This window comes from Urocampus carinirostris, chromosome 7 (assembly GCF_059441175.1).
Source record: "Urocampus carinirostris isolate Australia breed hairy pipefish chromosome 7, RoL_Ucar_1.0, whole genome shotgun sequence".
NCBI classification, from domain to species: domain Eukaryota; kingdom Metazoa; phylum Chordata; class Actinopteri; order Syngnathiformes; family Syngnathidae; genus Urocampus; species Urocampus carinirostris.
In genome coordinates this window covers 18,674,818-18,694,813 of record NC_142355.1, presented here as the reverse complement: position 1 = coordinate 18,694,813, position 19,996 = coordinate 18,674,818, and the positions used below count along the sequence as shown (strand labels likewise).

At 37.0% G+C, this 19,996-nt stretch overlaps 1 protein-coding gene and 1 pseudogene across 2 annotated transcripts; one reads left to right on the top strand and one right to left on the bottom strand.

Moving 5' to 3' along the window:
• The first annotated feature begins 2,209 nt into the window (after positions 1-2,209).
• Positions 2,210-2,376, top strand: LOC148362537 (U2 spliceosomal RNA; annotated as a pseudogene).
• Positions 2,377-2,730: 354 nt separating this feature from the next.
• On the bottom strand, positions 2,731-19,321 carry LOC148362536 (tetraspanin-18B-like). Of its 2 annotated transcripts, none has more exons than XM_088339960.1 (9): positions 19,237-19,321; positions 14,791-14,951; positions 14,194-14,292; positions 13,134-13,328; positions 11,151-11,225; positions 10,979-11,059; positions 9,518-9,667; positions 9,292-9,375; positions 2,731-6,514 (listed from the first exon to the last, which is right to left on the bottom strand). In XM_088339960.1, exons 2-9 carry the CDS (start codon positions 14,887-14,889, stop codon positions 6,461-6,463), a joined length of 837 nt encoding a protein of 278 aa, XP_088196086.1. In that variant the 5' UTR covers positions 14,890-14,951; positions 19,237-19,321; the 3' UTR covers positions 2,731-6,460. The 2 variants fall into 2 exon arrangements, with proteins under 2 accessions (XP_088196086.1, XP_088196085.1); XM_088339959.1 differs by lacking the exon at positions 19,237-19,321 and adding an exon at positions 19,070-19,230.
• Between the last annotated feature and the right edge of the window lie 675 nt (positions 19,322-19,996).

Here is a 19,996-nt window from a genome sequence, read left to right as displayed (position 1 = left end):
TTGAATAAAGACACAGTCAGGAAATAACTACAGCATTAAACTTAATAAATGTAACTTGTATTCAATTTTATAAAATCCTTTATAGTCAAATGTATAAAATCCTTCAACACATATTTCGGAGGAGCCGGGAATCGAATATGCGACCTCTAGGTCTCATGACGAGTACTCTACCTCCTGAGCTAGTGCCAATGTGGATCGCCTCCTCGCGATATTTCCACTTTTCCACCAACAATTTGAGTCCTCAATTTCCACCAATCGAATTAGATAGCAGTGGACGTTGTCTTTATAAAACTCGTATTTTCGAATTTCGTATCATCTGAGTTTTTTTCGGGTCGCTGGATTTTCCTTTAATCCTCAGGGAACGAGGACAAACAAATGCGATTTGGTCTGTAGCTACGGCAACCACCAATGGTAACCGCTCAAAACCCACAGTATAGTTATCCTGGCACTGTAATCTAGAAATAAAGGGCTCACATTTTAAGCTAAGCTGCCCTTATTCGCATATTTTTTTACCGAAGTAGTGATTGTGTGCTCATTTTCGTAATCACTCCAATCGTCTCAATCGTAAATGATCCCATCTGAAAACACGTGACGTAAACAACTTGCAGTAAGAGAGCAAAACACTTAATTTTAACAAAAATGGTGCGGTTGGGTTTCTTTAAGATTCAATTGTATAGTTTGTATTCTACCGTGTGTTGTATAGCATTCGTGTAAGAGTCTGGGGTGCCTCCGTCCACCAGGGGGCGCCCAATTAAATTATTGTTGATACAGGTGTGTAAAATGACTAAATTTTGTGCAGGCTTGGGGAGTAACGGAATACATGGAACGGCAAAAATGATGTTGGCAAGCTGTTTGGATTTATTTTCATTTTGTTGTTGTATGTTAGTTTTGCCGGAGATCAAAGAGATCAAAGCCAGGAGAGAAAGCTTACCACGTGGTGTGAGTCATAATTTTATTCATATTTAGTTTCTTTTCTCTTTTATTAGCATATTTGGTATTGGAGTAATCCAAAAGTAATTGAAAGTAATCAAGTTAAAGTAACCCTACACAACCCTGGTCTGGCCCACGGGCTGTTAGACTCAGGGTACACATATACTTACACCTGACATCATACGTTTATCTGTTGATGACAGGATTTATCAAACAACCTTAATGTATCCCCTGTAAAACGTTTTGTGACGATTTCCATTAGAGTTTTGCTTTGAACCAACGGTGATACAATGCAATGTTTTAGCATTTAATGTAGGCCTACCGTTTGTGGAAACAGTTGTAAAGGGGATGAAACCAAGATACGCTTTATTATTCCCGCTGTTTTCAACGGTCTCGTCAACTTGTAATTTGATTCAAATTTTGCTTCTGAAAAATTAACAAACCACGAAACATAGTTCTGTGTTCCGTCTTCGAGATTTACTGCGTGATTTGTTAGTATTTAGCACATCCTTGTGGACATTCTGTAAACGCTCCTTACTAGGATACAGTAGTAGATAGATAGATAGATAGATAGATAGATAGATAGATAGATAGATAGATAGATAGATAGATAGAGAGAGAGAGAGAGAGAGAGAGAGAGAGAGAGAGAGAGCGAGAGAGATAGATAGATAGAGATAGAGATAGAGATAGAGAAAGAGATAGATAGATTAGATAGGTTGGACGGGTGGATGGATGGATGGATCACTTTTCTATTAACCCAAAATAAAGTCATAAAAGAACCAAACCTCATGAATGTTTTTTGAGACAAATAACTATCTGTTCAATCACTCCATAAGAGAAAAATCAGTTGCAGAAATAACTGGAAAACTCGAGAGCCATGACATTATATTCTTCACAAGTGTAAGGAAACTTGTGTATAAGCCACGCCTCCATCCCTACGCGGTGCCGACTATTCACTACTGATGACACAGAACCAAATATGCGCATGCATGCTGACACCGATTTCAGTATTTCATTTTATAGTTGTAAATTTGCCTTAGATGCCATATCGTAGGGAGAATATCTGAATTAAAAAAACGCATTGCCCTCGTACTTTGTGCCACCATAACTGTATTTAATTGCATCTAACAGATAAATTGTTAAGAAAATCATCCATTGTGATTTCTGGATTTTTCTTTTTAGTTTATCTCTCTCACAGTGTACAGACTATACTCTTAGGGATCATTTCTATACCGCGGAATTCAAAAAGTGTTGGCTGATGTCAGTCAGGACTGCGGTGATTGCTACGGCCTCTTGGCTGAGAGCCGATTGTGGTGGATGGAAGCCGTAATTGTAAGAATCATGTGACGATTGATTTTTGCTATCCGGAGATGGAATAAGAGCTTGCTCTGTCCACTCCACGCATCGGCCCGGTATTGCAGTACCTCCGGGAACGGTGCATTCGCAATGATCGCAGCAAGGCATTGAGGCTAGGACCTTAGCTCGGCCTTTTGGTTGAGCATAAGTGTCCCGGCTCCTTGGCTTTGTAGCGTATTATGAACTGACCGATACAAATGATGGATAATTAATAAAGAAAATAGAACAATAACCCGTAATATATATAATATATATAGAAAAAAACACAATTTGAATACATTTTTGAGTTTAAATATAAATTTAATGTGTTCCCATTTTTAAGACTTTCGAAAATTGGATTGAAGACATTTCAATGCCAATAAACTCCTTATTTTTAGATTCATACATTCAATGCCTTTTAAGACTTTTCAAGGATCTAAAAAAACCCTCAAGAGGAAACATTGCTTTGTTCGAATGCCATTTATTGGGATCAAATCCATACATAAGCATTTCAATGCCTAAAATCACAGCAAATTACAGTAGAAAATATGAAGGTGTGTACATCAGGGCAAGGCCTCAAAGGGCCCTCAGCTCACATAATATTTTATACACATTCAGATGAAGTACATTCAGAAAATAGACAGTATCACATTAGGTATGGCTGTGAAAAAAAAAGCATTCGAAAGTATTGAGGTACTATATACAGAAAAACAAGCGAAAGTGTAGCAATCAAAGTGCATGAAAGACAAATCCTTAAATTAATCCAGAAGGGTGCCTTTGGCAAAGTCCACTTTACATAGGGGCAATTCTCTAAAATGTAATTTTTATTTCTTATAATCTTAAATGTAGGGTGTGAATACATTGAGGTGTTCTTAAAAAGTTGACGGGTGAATATTTTCTCTATTAAGTAGGTATCAACCATGCCCGATTAGTTCAAAGATCCCTTATTATATAAAAGTTCAATGTTAAGGTTAGTTTCATATGTATGTATATTTTGCGGACTACAAGGAGCACCTAAAAATTGGCCAGCTATTCAAAAGTGCGCCTTATAATCTGGTGCGCCATATATATACCGGAAAATACAGTGGTTAAAATTGGAAATACATAGTTACAATTGAATGATACTTCATACAATAACTGTTCTGCCTTTTAGAAACGGCAAATGCATACAGTATTTGTAAGCGAGATTTTACGGTGTATTAGTGTTACGATTGATCAGGGGATGGTGTAATAAATAGTCTAATAGTCAGCACTTTGAGACTTCTTGTGATTAAGTTGTAGGTTTTTTGTCATAGTTTGGCCGGGGTGCGACTTATACTCCGGTGAGACTATTATGTGAAATTATTACCACATTATTATCATTGAGTTTAAATTTTTATTACCGGTACAGTGTATTATTTCACATGTTATTTTCATACTAAACCGTAAGAGGGTGCTCTATGCCTGTATTAACAGTGATGGGCACCTTACTTTAAAATAGTAATTATTGTTACTCACTACTTCTTCCAAAAAGTACATGAGATAGTAACTGAATTACTCTATCATAAAAGTAACTCTTACCAGGGAAAGTGACTATTTCTGTTACTTTAAAAATGATTTGTATGTCAAAGAATTTTATCTAACTTTTATCGGGCCTGAAAAACGGAGCGCGTCTCAAATAATGCACGTAAATCACGTGTTACTCTGCTGCCATCTCCTGGCTTAAAATCAGGATTGCAGCTTAAAGTTTTCAAACGCCGCACCCCACCTGTTTCAAGTGAGTCGATGAAACGGCTATGAATCTGCAGGACGGGCTTTGTGCCATTGGGTTTACTGCCCTCCAGTTTTTTTGTATCTGTTCAATGAAAACTGGACTGGACTGTTAAACAATTAAGTATCAATTTTTGTTAGCTTTAAAAAATACAAATATAATTTAAAAAAAAAGAAGCTTCCCTCAGGCTCATAAAAAAACCATTAGCATTGACATCCATGCTTCCAATAACAATTATTCTGATAGGAACCCGTACATACAGGAAATGGTGACATAATATTTCAGACAGTTTCTGATCAAGCTGTGAAAAGGTTAGAGCTTTATTGTAACTCTCATGTTCAATTCTACAGAGGCTCACTTTTTCGGCATGTGCTTTAACAAAAAGAGCAAATAAAAATGGCCGACCTGGTACAAAAACAAATTATTTTTCAGAAATTGTTAAATATCTTAATCGCATCTATCTCTCTCTCTGTATACGTATAGCCTATTGTACTACTCTTGTTTCAGAAATATGACTGCAAATGTCATTGCACAATGTTTCATTGCACTTAAAACCAGTATCCAAATACAGCATGCTAAATATTTTCCCATTATTCCCAAGACTCTTTGCTAACTATCGCATTTCTCTCATTACGTCTTTACATGTTTATCCTGGAGTATTTATTTTACATAGTGGAATCCCTACTTAAAGGGCGCCACCATGTTCGTCTGGGACATTACTGCTATGCTGTGTTCTGTGGCACTTGTTTTTGTTTGCAGTAGACAACAGTGTCATCTAGTGGTCAAGTATTACACACTGGGGTTGGTCCATTTGTCTTTTTTAGGTCATTTTTGAAGAAAAGGCATAAATGTAAACTTGAAACAGATTGATTATGAAAATAAAAAGAACATTTGATAGTAATTATAATATATATATATATATATATATATACTTTTCTTCTCTTTGTGATTGATGTTTATAGTCCCTCTAAGATTCATTTTGCAAAAAACATTTTTGTCAATTATTTCATGTTTCAAGGAATACGAGCTTTAATGTCCTAGTCCAGTAATTACTTTTTAATGTTTTTGATTGTTCTTATTTCAATATTGGAAATAAGTACCGTAATTTCGGGATGATAAGCCACATAATTTCAAACCTGCGACTTATACAGAGATGCAGTTAATGTATGCCTTTTTTTGTACAGCAGAGGTGGTGTCGAGGAAAACGCAAGACACAAATATAACACTGCCAATGAACGCCACTGAAGACGTTTAACATACCAGGGTTCCTACAGCTTAAGGCAAGTTAAAGTCAAGACTTTTAAGACCTTTTCAATGCCTTTTGAGAATAAATTTCAAGACCAAGTTGACAAAACAAACCACAATTGAAAACAAACTAAACAAAACCAAAAAAACACGAATATTTCTTGCACATAATACATCGTGCCTCGTACACATTACGTGGCAAAGCTTTTAGCTATGGTAAAAAAATGTTCATTGAACAGCTATTTCTCATTAAATGTATCCTTCCCCATGGTCCAAATTAAACGTCTCTGCCCCAAGTTGCTATGTGTATTGTGGGTAGACCTTAGACATGTGTCCTCTCTGATAGGCCCGACTGAAACCACATCATCGTTTTGATAGTTATTGTGGTCACGCAAATTTGATAAATGTTACAAAAACTTTTTAATTCAAACAAATATCAATCTTATTAATGTGTTCCCATTTTTTAGGACTTTCGAAAATTTGATTGAAGACATATAATGCCAAATAAGACCTTATTTTTAGAATCATGAATTCGATGCTTTTGAAGATTTTTCAAGGATCCGCGGGAACCATGACCTACGACATGTGTTTGCTTCGAAAGGACCGACTGCAACCACATCATCGTTGATAGTTCTGTTCACGCGATATTGCCACAAGAGTAAATCGAGGTATTATTAATTTCATAAATCAATATGATAAATGTTCCGAAATCTTTTTAGTTCCAACAAATAAATGTTATTAATGCATTCACATTTCTGGGACTTTCAAAATTTGGATTTCATACGTTTTTAATGCCAATTAAGGACTTTTTGGGGAGGGATAATGAATTCAATGCCTTTTAAGACTTTTCAAGGATCCACGGGAACCCTGCATACGGAAACATGCTTTCTAAATGAATACAATTGTAATAACTGACGCTTGTCGTAGAAAATAGGTAAGGCTTCAATTCAGGTACTGCTCACAGTCCGGAAATTACGGTATTAGTTTCATTATCTTAAAGCTCTAACTCACAATCTTAGCAGTCTTTTTTATGTGCTTATATATGAATAACGTCAGCGCAGCACCTAAAGAAAAATACAGCTGTGAATCACAGCCATGTTAACGCTTTTTTTCCCCCTCATCATCCAAATGAGTTGAATACATATACAAGTCTTTCCTTCCTCACTATTCTTTCCTTGGGAATCAATCGCTCAGCGCCGACTACACACCTCGGAGGCCCCTGAAGAGGCACATGGACACGGAAAGCGCAAGAAGCTGAGGGGAGAAAACAGAAACGGTTCAAACACAAGGGTAACAGGCGTGTACAATTTTGTGTACGCCAAAGGTCTCAAACTCACGGTCCGCAAGATGATAGCTTGAAGCCTTGATACAGACGCTACCCTACTTCCGACTTAAGTAAAACGCAAGATACGAGCATTTTTTTCGGGATGTCGAAAAATATCCGGATATTGCTGTAATCCGGCTTCTATTTCCTAGTTCATGTATAAACACACTGCACTGTCTCTCTAACACGCTTAGAACTTTAAAAAATGTATTGTTTAATTTCTCGAGTATCCATTCAATATGGTTGGTGTAAAGTGTAAAGAAGAGGCAAGCCGTTTCTTTTGAAATGAAAGTCGAATAAGAAAGATTGACGCGGTTGAGAAAGTGGTCAGAACGCTTTTTTTCAGCCATTTTTTGCCACGGAGGAGGAAGTAGCCTAAATCTTGAAGCCCATCTTCCATAAGTTTAACTCAACTTTATTTATCTTTATAGAGTGTATTATTTTATGAAATGTTTATTTTTTAGTACAAAACAATACAGGTTACTTATCCAGGGATCAGAATGGAGATTTTCATTTTCAGCTGAAATAGCCAGCGTCCAGGAATAAACCAGGGCGGATGTTAGTTTGATATTGTATGCTACCTTATTCTAGACTATAAGGAGCACCTAAAAACCCCAAATTGGACAGATATTTGAAAGTGCGCCTTATAATCTGGTGCACCGTATATACCGGGATATCCAGTGGTTAAAAGTGGTTACAATTAAATGATACAGCATAGGGTAACTGTTCTGCCTTTGAGAAACATACTGTATTTTACGGACCATATGTTGTAGTTTTCACAGTTTGGGCGGGGGCGTGACTTTTCCTTCAGTGAATGAATGAAAACTTTATTTCGAACATAAAAATAAAAACAGTACAAAAACAATGAGTCAACAACGAAATAATGTCACACAACATGTTCGAAAACAACAAATAAGACTTGTATGTGAAATTATAACACTTTATTATAACATTGAGTTTTAATATTTTATTACTGGTAATGAAGATTATATCCACGTTATATATATATATATATATATATATATATATATATATATATATATATATATATATATATATATATATATATACCTTGTGAACTATATTAGTTGTTTATATGAATTAGTGCTGCTAAATGTTAATGCACTTATTTTCGTTGCACTATTGTTACAATGCAATATTCTTAATTGCATTATTATTATAAAATTTTTCTAAGCATGTTGATATTATTATCTTGTTGGCGTATTCACCCTTTTATTTCTTATCTTTTCAAAGTCTCCATGTTTTACCCTGGAGATACATGTACAATTTTGTTGCAAACAATGTTTCAAAACCTTGATATCAATAACCACACTTGTTAAGTTTCCCGATTTGGTCGAGAGATTACCGCTTTGGCTCCATTCTCCCGCCTACCGATCTTAGAGCAACATCTACCGATTTCCAAAAATGTCTTCTTTTTTTTGGGTCGCCAAAATTTTTATGTGAACAAAGTTTTGCTGATTAAAATGTAGCCGAATTACCGATAGTCTTTATCATCGTCTTTTTTCGCCGTTCTGCACCGGGAAAAGCTTTGATCGAGACTCGGCAATCATAATCTAAAACTCCACGTGATCTCATTCCTTCGAGAGCAGCAGACGAATAAGAGTGCAACATATGACTATGTTAAAAAACACCAGAAAATTTGGAATAATTAAACATTGTAATTATCACATGTAAACATAAAATAACAATAAAGTAGATTGAAAGAGAGACACAAGAAAGAAAGAGAGTAAGAGACAGCAAAAGATAAAGTAGGAGAAAGAGATAAGAGGAGAGAGAAGGGGAGACGGAGAAAGAGAGACAGAGAAACAGAGAGAGAGAGAGAGCACATATGTGAATTCTTATTTATTCAATTTTTTCCACTTTGGTGCAAATTGTTGTTAAATAATACTGCTTACAGTAACTGTTTTGCCTTTGAGGAACATACATGGTGGTCTTTGAGTGCCGTCTTGTGGTGAACGAGTTAATTGTTCGTTGCTCAAATTAAATTCATTGCTGAAACCAGATGACATAACGATAACTTATGTTTTATGACATAATTTGAATGTATTTTTCTTGATGCCACCCTAGCTCTTACTGTAGTTTTAATGCTACGCACCTTATAATCAGGTGAGCCTTATATATGGAATATTTATCACAAAAGACTATTTTTAGGGGGTGCGCCTAATAACCTGATACACCATATTTGTGGATAAATTAGAAATACATACGCATTTATTTGTGTGAGAGATTTTTAGCGTGTACTACCGTTTTTTTGTCTAATGATTGATCAGCACAGCAGCGCAGTGGTTAGCGCTTAAGCGGAACAGTTCTGTGATTTAGGACTACAAATGAACATGACCTCACTTCATAAATATCTTTCAGGACGACTTTATTTTGTCCATTTGTTTCTGGCACCCTGGGTAAAAATAGGGTGATCATAAGATACAATTGAATGCATTTTCTCACCGATGCAATGCTTTGTTATCATAATAAGCGGCATTTTTCGACTTATTAATAAGGGCTTTAACAAATAAACATGCCTAAAAGTCCGATGTAGCTTATATATGAGAAATATATATGACATATATGGGGGTGCACATTATAATAAAGGAGAAAATACGGTAAATGGAGTTTGAGACACCTGGTGTACGTACACCAACCAAACTAAAGAAACAACAGACACAAACGAAAGACAAGAACCTCTTACCTGCATTATCATAACCATGACTGCGAGTGCTACTCCTGTGTAGGCGTAACTTTTGCGTTTCGAGAAGATGACGTTAAAACAACCCTAGGGGGCGCACAACCAAAGAATGATTCACTTCCAGTAACACAAATTCTCCAACTTTACATGAGATGCGTTTTTTAGGAATCGTAAATTCTGTCAAGCAGCGTTTGAAAATATTTCGCGATATAAGAAAATAGGAATTTACCTTCAATGATGAGGTTGCGGTCGTATTGCACTGGCCCATAAATGACGTATCAGTTTTATGATTGCTGCTTATTACCTCGCAGCAGAGATTAAGAAGTCCATCGATCCCGTTCAAGTCATCTGCGTCGCCTTCCATCGCACAACATTCATGCTGAAATTGGGAGTGTAAAACATAGTTGTTATGCTTTAGTCTTTTAAAGGTATTCCCAAACTGAATATTTTTTTCAATAGAGCACAGAAAGTGGAGATTTCCTCCCCACAATTATGCAAATATGTTGAAAAATATTGCACGCGCCGGGAGACTCGAGAAATTTGAGCCATCTGGCTTGTTTGCTGTAGAGCTATCACATCTTTGAAGGAACACAAGCCTTTTAAAATAGCAAATCCCATTGACGCGACGTGTGTCCCATTAACACGACATGTAAAGAAACCTCCGAAACAGAAAGCAATTGGATTTCACAAGCGACTGCCTCCTGCTCATTTCTGCTTGGAGGTAGGTGATTGTGGCTTTTCGTTTGTGTATTTCCCCGCGTGTGTGACAGTTGGTAAAAATTTGGTCCGGGTAGATAGCAATAGAGTCGGGGCTGCCGAAGGCTTTCCTGTTTTGTTTGCTCACGTTTGCAGTTGTTGGTTGCCCACCGTGTGGTTTTTTTGCCGACTAGCCTGGTGTTAAAACTGGTTTTTCCGTGTCCCTTGGTTTATTCCTGGACAGTTTTGGATATCTGACCGAACCCCGTTGCTGCTTTTTGTTGTTAATCTTCGGTTAGCCTTGTTGCTCACCGCATGTTTTTTGACAGGCTAACCCGACGTTAGCGTTGTTTTTTTCCGTGTCTCTTGGTTTACTACTGGACATTTTCGCGTATATCACCGTAGCCGTTGCTGGTACCCGGTTAGCCCGGTTGCTCTCCGTATGTTTTTTGATCGGCTACCCTGACGTAGGCGTCAATATTGCCGTGTCCCTTGTTTTTATCTATTCCCGGCTGGCTTCGCGTTTATCGCCGTAGCAGTTGCCGCTTTTTTGGTGTGTTACTGGTTAGCCTGGTTACTTACAGCATGTTTTTTTGATTGGCTAACATGACGTTAGCCTTGGTTTTGCCATATCCCTTGTCTTTATATTCCTGGCCGGATTTACGTTTATCACCGTAGTCGTTGCCGCTTTTCGTTGTTGGTTCCCGGTTAGCCTAGTTGCTTTCCGTGTTTTTTGATTGGCTACCATGAAGCTATCCCCAATTAGCTTCAATTGTGCAGTTTTATTTCCGGCTGGGTTTGCGTTTCTTCGCGTAGCAGTTGCCTCTTTTTATTGTTGGGTCCAGGTTAGCCTGGTTGCTGAGCCTAGCCCTCGGCTTGTGGCCACTTTTTTTAAAATTTGGCCTTCTGTCCATTGAACGTTGACACTCTTGAAATACATTATCAAGAGAATTCTAACGGTATGTGTGTCACTACTGCTTGTACGTGTACTTACAGTTAACATCACTTCCTTCCACACAGTCTGGTAGTCCTTGCCTCCGGAGGAGTCATATTGTTCCTTAAATTCTTTATTAGACTTAAAGGAGACAAATGTTAAAACTAAAGCTAAGACAAACAGGTTCATCACTTTATATATAAGTAAAAACAAAACAAAAACCTGATCTTACCAGTGAAAAAGTCGTGTATGCCCAGATTCCAACACTCAGCTCTCCAATGAACAGGAGGGAGACGTACACAAAGAACTACAAAAAAAAAAAAAAAACAAAGACACAGGGGTAAGTTGAGGTAAATCAGCCCCTCGCGGTATGGTGGTTTACTTTTCAGTCTTGCTGATATGCGGATTTTATTTGTGCATTGAGTTTTGCAATGTCATGGGCTTAACAGTCACCATTGCCCCTTTTCCGCCTGTGTCTGCCTGTTCGGCGATACTGCTGCGGTTGTACGGGTACGTTAAACAGTTTGAGTAACTTTCATTTCGTAGGAGCAAAGGTTTTTCAATTTTGAGTTTCTCTAAAAGTCATCATATCAACTAAAGACCCTACAAAAGCATCAAAAGGAAAAGAAGACGCTTTATATCGCCAACAATGTTGTGCTTCTCAACCTTCTAAAGCAGGGATGTCAAACTCAGTTTGGCTCGGAGGCCAGATCCAGACTTTGTTACCAGGCGGGACGGATCAGTAAAAAAATGTCAGTTTAACATTTTTAGCTGACCGTAGTTTCGGTATTTTCATCAATCAGTCTAATTTAGTCACCTACCCTACATATTATAACAGGGATAACAAGGGATCTTTTCCAAGAATAACACATAAGAATAACAAAACAAAACAGCTTGGTGGCCTTAGGGTTGAGCGCCTGCCCCAGGACAGGGTGGTAACATCCTTGCCTGAGTCAACTAAAAAAAATAGAAAATAAAAAATAAAATATGGAAAATAAATAAGTTTCTAGACCTACAGGTATTTAAAAAAAGGCATGTTTATATCATGTATTATTTTTATTTTTTTCTTCATTAAGTTCCAATTTGAACTAAAAGGTGCTAAATATTACACAATGTAAAGGGATAGTGTGTATTTTGCGCCTCCTAGTGGGAAAAAACCGTTTTGCCGTTTTGCTACTTTTTCATCGTGCAATACATCAATAATGTAGCATTATACATGTACAGTGCTGTGAAAAAGTATTTGCCCCCTTCCTGATATTTGTGTTTTTGCATAGTTACCACTCACAAAGTTTTCAGATCACCAAACCAATTTTAAAATGACACAGTGACAATGCAAGGAAATACTAAATGCAGTTTTAAAATTCATTGATTAAGGGACAACAAAATCAAAGCGTATGTGGCCCTATGTGAAAATGTAATTGCCCCTTGAACCAAATAGCGATTTGGGCCACTTTAGGCAAGGGTAAGAGAAATCAAACAGTAGCTGCTTTTTCTAGTTTTTTCCATTTGTGGATAATGGCTCTGGCAGTGGTTCTGTGGAGCTTTATAACATTGGAAATGGCTATGTGACCTTTTCTGGGCTGATAGATTTGAATCACTTTTTTCTCATTTCTTCTGGAATTTCTTTGGATCGTGACATGACAAGATTTTGTAGCCTACTTCACTTAACAAATTCAATTTAAGTGATTTCTTGATTCAACGGTGGTGGCAACTAATTTGGGCTGTGGCCTGAGGAATAGTACTCAGCTTTCCCAAAAGTGTGGCTACTCAATGTTACTTTGGGATTTACCAAGGAGGGCGGGGGCAATTAACTTTTTTTCGTAGGGCCAGGTAGGTTTGGACTTTTTTTGTGCGTCCATAAACGGGATTAACATTTAAAAACTGCATTTTGCATTCCCTTGGGTTGTCTCTGTGCGATATTAAAATCGTTTTGCTCATCCAAAACTTTGTGAGTAATAAATATGCAAGAAACACAGAAATCAGGGAGGGAGCAAATATGTATTTACGGCACTGTATATAAAATATAACACGGTGCACCTTTAAAGACGAAAGGATAATTCGTTATTAAACATTTGATAAAAGAGAATCCAAATCGTTGAATTTTTCTTCAAAAATTAGGAGGGAAATGATAAACAAAATCACAAATCACATTTTTTGGGGTACGGTAAATCGATAGATAGAAACTCCTTATTTTCCTAAACAATGATGTACTCACGATGATGAGGACACAGCGTTTTTCCCGGAGGACTCCCCAGCAGCCCACGAAGCCGAGAATGAAGAGCAAGGCTCCTCCGGCAAACACGGTGTAGAGGACCACAGTGAGGACCACGTGCGACTTCATCAAATTACCCGAGTCCGTGTCGCCGAGGGCAACCAAGAATCCCACAGCGAGGAATAATAAACCAGCCACCTGACAAGGCCAAATTCAAAGCGTTACGTTAGAACCAGTACTGCAATTATCGATTATTATCATAATCGCTTAATTTTTCAATTACTGTCCCGATGAACTTGATTTTTTATAATCACATTTTTAAAGCCAAACCACAGCGGTTTTGCAGCCCCCAACAACACAAAGAAATTCAATGCACTTTTATTTGCATCGATTTAACATGGTGAGTAGCTCATAAATCGTGTGGCACAACAAATTGATCATCACATTTGTTGCCAAAGTTTTAAATAATCAATTTTAATGTATATTATCGATTCATTGTTGCAGCCCTGATTAGAACAATATTAACAAAGCTTTTAATAATCAATTTTAATCTATATTATCGATAACTAGAACAATGTTAGACAAATTACAGTCTGCGGGCCACTAGAGCCCGTCAGGCTTCTGAATCTGGCCCCAGAAACGAAAAAGTTAAAATACAATAAAATCTACAAAATGGTAAAAAAAAAACAATTATTTTCACCATTGTCCTTTGTGTCTCCCACCACCCCGCATAAAAAGCAGTAAAAATTTTAAAATTATACTGATCAGTATTGGGAACATTACAAAATTCTGTAACTGTACTGTCTTGACTACTTGGTGCGTTACTACGTTACTACGCTACTTTATAAAGATCATTGATTATAGTGTCCGTTATTTGTTGAGGTGTCACAATAGCGGAATTACTTTTTCAATGAAGTAACTGGCAACTCATTAATTACTGTTTTTTAACATTGCGCCAAACATTGACAGTAAGTCAGTTGGAAGAATTAAACTTGTTACAAATTTCAGAATGTCAAGTATTCCACAGGGTTCAATTCTAAGTCCGAAGGGATTAAATACTCACAACAAAAACGATGTTGAAGAGTAGCATGAGGTACTTGATACACGATAAACAGTCACCCTTCATGGCCGTCTCCCCTCGTGGGTGAGAATGTCGATGCTCCTGTCAAACAAGCAGAAAAAGCCTTGAGTTTGTTTTGTCAAGGTCCAATACAGGGGTGAGCAAAATACAGCCAGCAGGCATTATTCACCTCGTCATCTTTTTTGGATCAGGACCGCCAAAGGAAAATGGCAAAAATATCATGATAATATTTTGTCACAATTGTCAGGTATTGGTCCTGTTTGCAGGGATAAGAATGGAGATTTTCATTTTCAGCTGAAATAGCCAGGGTCCAGAAATAAGGCAGGGCGGAGCCCCCCCACAAAAAATTCTGATCCCTGTGTTTGATAGGGATTCGGTTGCCACACCTGGGATTGATGTTGCTCACCATTTTTCCAAACGACGCTCACAGACTTTGTGAGATTGTTCAGGCACGTGGAAGCTTACAGGGAACATTAACCACCCAACAACCCCCCTCTTGTGAAAGTCCAAGCAAAGGACTAGGGCTGAATCAACTAGGGTTACGTCTTTATTTTTCTTTTGTGCTTTTTCCTTTATTACCTTATTTTGGAAGCGCTGGGGTGGCAGCTGCTCCACAATATGACAGTGAGTCGTCTCTGGCCGGCTTCCATAACTGGCAGGCTCCACGCGAGTGCGCATCTTCTGTTCTTGGATGGAAAGAGCCTCTTCTTCAACAGCCTACTTCAAGCACTCTACTTCTCCTGTATTCAAAATAGCCAAAAAGTATTGTGATTGTGAAATGCTTAATTAGATATGTCTAAAATTTGAGGATGTTAACTTAAACTGTGCAGGGTTATTGAACCTTGCGCACGGCAGTTGAATAGGCAGTTGAGTTGAAACACATACCAAAAACCACGACAAAAAGCTTATAACATCCACTTTTTACCATGGTGATTGATTCCTAAAGCCCAAGACCCAATTAGTTTCACACTAAAACTTATGAGTATGTGTGAAATTGTTCACAGAGTATTATATCATTTCATATGTTGGTTGCACACAAAAACGCAAGAGGGCACTCTAGGCCTGTGTTGATTATATCAACATTGTCGGTAATTTATAAAAACATCTGAAAAGAGCTAAACAAAAATGGCACCGAAAAGAAAATCGTATTCTGTTGGGTACAGGCTGCAAATAGTGAATTATGCAGCCGAAAACGCTGATCGAGCGGCAAAAAGTTTGTGGTTTCTCCGGCAAAGGGAAGTTGAGGAGCGATGCATCGTCCACCAGCTGAGTTTGGGAAGATGTTTATTTCAAGTGACACCGAGGATGAAGATTTAATCTGATTTAGTGATTTTGAGTGGAACTGATCGTTTGGTAAGCATGACCTTTATTCTAGAGTTATCTAAATAAAACTTAATATGTTACGCCGTTACCAGAAAATTCAAAGTTAGTATAATGTACACTTATTCAGCCTGTTGTTTTCTATTTTATTTTAATTTTTAATTGCCTTTCAAAATGACTTGTATGTTTTTGGTGTCGGTTTTGATCAAATTTCCCCCCGAAATGTGATTTATACTCTAGGTGCGACTTAGCCTAGGTACACACTGCACAAAGCTTAATGCTCAATTCCAACTAAATTGACTAAATGAAATCTATGACTTCTATGCATTTCCGGTGTGAACTCGACAAGTGTCCCGCATGCGCAGAAGAGGACATGTGACATCACACGCAATGTGGATGCCAACAGTGTATCCAGCAATTTGAAAGTCATTGTGCTAACAGACGCTGAAGAGAGTTTCCCCACCAAATATGGATTAAATCCAAAACCTCGCTTATGCATGACATGAATGAATATTAAAAAAAGTGCAACACTACAGGAGCCTTTATTTTTTTCACTTTTTAGTGAACTTTTATCTCAAGTTAACTTGAAACCGTTTTCATACTGTGGAACTTTAAAGTAAATCAACATAGAATCTCTGGAATAAAATGCAAAATTGAATGATTTCCGTGTTTTCGTCCGCCATGATTGTTGGATTCTACAATACCTCCCGCCTCGCAATGATGTGCAGGTCGCATGTATGCGTTTTGACCGTTCACACAGAAGTCGCATTCCAAAAGATCAGATATGTATCAGATTTAGGATCACATATGAATGTGGCCTAGGTCTGGTGTGAAAAAGTGGATTTGTGCCGCTGGATACAGGTCGCGTTTGAGCAAAGAAATCAAATCTTCCTTCAGGGTGAACATAGCCTTTTGTTTGTTTTTGTTTTCTTTTCTGTATTGTTTTTTAGTCTTAATTATGCATTTTTTGGCTGGTGTAATTTATCATCCGGAGCGAATTATAGTCCGAAACACACTGTTGCATTTTGGTCACTAAATCGCCGCAGTTTGTATTCCACCTTTTGCTTTTTAGCACTTGTTTTTGGTTGCACTAAAACACACAGTGGCATGTAGTGGTCAATTAACACACATTGTCCCCATAAAAAGAATAGTTTGGGCCTTACGACATTGTCGAATTTTATTGATATTAAAAATGTGTTATTTCTTTGCAAATCCCACAGACTAACGCTAGCATCGCTATTTTATGATTGAAGTCAAAAAAGATCATTTTTGTACCCCCCCCCAAAAAACTTTAACACACATTTAATAGTTTATTTGTCAGGGAAGATGCTATGATATCTAGATCATAATGCAGGATTTAAGAGCTCATATTGTACAAATAAAGTTCAGCAATTGCTAATATAGTATACATTTCCAGCCCTAACGTGGCTTGTTTTCATCAATACCAACCAATAATGAACCACATCTGGCAATCTAAATCTTGCCTTTATAATGAGATTAAAATACATTGAAATACAGTTAAAATTATTTTAAATATATTTAACTTCGAGTTTTATGGCCAAAACCAGGGATCAAGTTTTATTATGAAACGGGCATTGGAAGCGTTGTTTTCAACCAAAGGGACAGTGTGTATTTTGGAACAATGGATGATGCTCCGGATTATGAATTGCACTAGCCCAAAAATGCATTGTTAAGAAATAAATTATACGAAAAAAGAAAACAAATACTAAAAAGCACAAGGAAGAATACAAACTACAGTGACTCAAAGTGACCAAATCACACTATTTTTCTCTCTGAGGTTTTCACGAGATTCCAGGTTTTGGGTACTTGTAACACCAAAATGGCCAATAAGCTCCCTCTCTGTAAGGTCCATGTTTTGTAAAATAAATGCAAAGTCCTAGAACTTCGAGTACTTTTTGAAAACATGTATGCTTTTTATTAATTTTGGTTATTATTAAAATCAGGGGTCTCAAACTAAATTAATTTGGAGGTCGCCAGAACTAGGTTATGGGCGAGATTGGGCCAAATCAGGTTTCCCAGAAAAAAACCTTACCATTTAATGTAATTAAATATATATATATATATATATATATATATATATATATATATATATATATATATATATATATATATATATATATATATATATATATATATATATATATATTCTAAAAATGGTCCACAAAACAAGAGATAAAACAAACAAAAAAATAGATAAGAAAAAATTGTATTTGGTTATCTAGATCGGAGTTTGCTACAAACAATGACATCACAGTTGCTCCGGCAACCAATCACACTCAACAGTGATTGGTCAATACAAAAATATTGCAAGGTCATTTTCCAGTAATAATGGGAATCAATGCTCTTTTTTTAGAGAATTGGCTCTTTTGGTTTGTCTCAGCTCCCAAAAGGCTCTTTAGGTCAATTTTGTTGCTTTAATCCAAGGGTCTCCAACGTGAGGTCCCCTAAACTGATGAGCCCGCGGACCTCTTGTAAAAATAGCTCACCTGTGCTGGGTCGTTACTATTTTCCACTAAAATGATTTTTTTCGTAGTAGACTGAGTCTATTTTACCCTACTTCCAATAATCGACCTACGGTAGTAATAACATAGTAACATCTTAGTAATAACATGATAAGTTATTATTTCATAAATAAATTACAAACTGAGTACCCTTTGTGCTCATTGGTAACAAAAAGTAGCTCTCGGCTTGAGAAAGATAAGCTTTAATCAGTATATCACCAATAATAATCTAACATTATGCACAACATGAATCATTCATTTAAAAACCATAGAATACGACTTTAAAGTAAACTTTTAATTCACCTAAACTTAAAACCTTTCTCGTATCGAGGACTTTTAAAGTGAATCAACAAAGAGTCCTTGTGGAAAATTAACTCTTCAGTGACATCGATTATAAAATAGGTTTCAACTATTTGCAAAATCTAATTTTAACCAATTTAGCCTGGAACTACACAGAGCTACTAAAAACGCAAAAATATCAATTAAAATGTGTAATTAACATTCAATTGAGTCCAAATTTGGTTCCCTTTCCTGCTTTGACTCATTCATTTGGACTCTTTTAGTGTCCTCCATATTGCACTCTCAGAGACGTACTGCGCATACTGACCAATCAGTATGCATCAGAGAGAGAGAGAAAGAGGAAGAGTAACATATAGCCGGCTCCCGTCGTTCACTTCAAGGAGCCAGCTCATAGAGCTCTTACGTTCATGAACGACACACCACTCAAAAAAAGCGAAGTGTCAAAATGGCCACCAATTTAGGATAAAAAATGTCGGATTTGACGCCTAATTATTATCCACAAATACAGTTTTTATCTCAATTTATAGTATTTTGTGTTGTAGAATATAATTATTATTAAGTTATTACATCATTTTTTCGAAACAGAGCCCTGTAATCAATCTAATCAGCTCCTGTAAGAGCTTTGCGGGTGTCAACGGAGGAAACATTTGAATTCAGGAGAAATTCTCAACTTACAGTAAATGTCACCACCATTTGGAGACATGAACATTACTTACAAAGCGGTCCAAAGTTCAAGTCAGCAAAAAGTGCTTCAACCCCAATCCTGTAAGGCCGCTTTACCAAACACGAGCAAAGTGTTTTGGGGGCCAATTCGGAGAGCACGTCGAGGCTGCCGGCGATAAAGGGCGGGCGACGTGAGTGAAACGTCCGCTTCTGAGCTCACCTTTGTCGCATTGCGAGGGCGTAAGACGCGTGGTCTCATCGTCCATTCATCCGCTTGACGTACACAGGCGGCGTCCGCTTCGCTCGCTTGATTGATGCTAAAACACAGTCGACACGAGCTTGCGTTTTCCAAGGGGCCCTCTCCGACGTGCGCGTCGCGTCATTTCCATGCACATTTTGTTTTGAATGTCTATAGAAATTAAATCCTTATCTCAATCCCGAAAACATTGCAAACAACGTTTTGGGGTTGACTTAAAGAAATTGTGAATCTGCTTAATTGCTGTTAAAAGTGTCGAGAAAAAGTGTCTTGATTTGCTGTTAAAAGTGTCAATAAAATTGTTCAAACCAAAAATACTATAGTAATAATGAAATTATGAATGTGTTTAATTGCTGTTAAAAGTGTCGACATAAATTGTTCAAACCTCATATTGTTAGAAAATGATATAATTAAATTGTGAATATGTTCAATTGCTGTTAAAAGTGTTGATAAAAATTGTTCAAACCTCACATTGTTTATTTGCTGTTAAAAGTGTCAATAAAAATTGTTGAAACTCATCTGTCTAATAATAATTAAACATTAAATAAACATCGAACTTTAAACCCAAGAATTATTGTTTATAGATAGATAGATACTTTATTCATCCCCGCAGTGAAATTCACATTATTTATATTATTACAATATTATTGTATACTGTTGGTAGTTCCCTTCTGTCAAATTTGGTGATGTATTAAATAACGTGTTTTTGTTTTAGAAATCGATG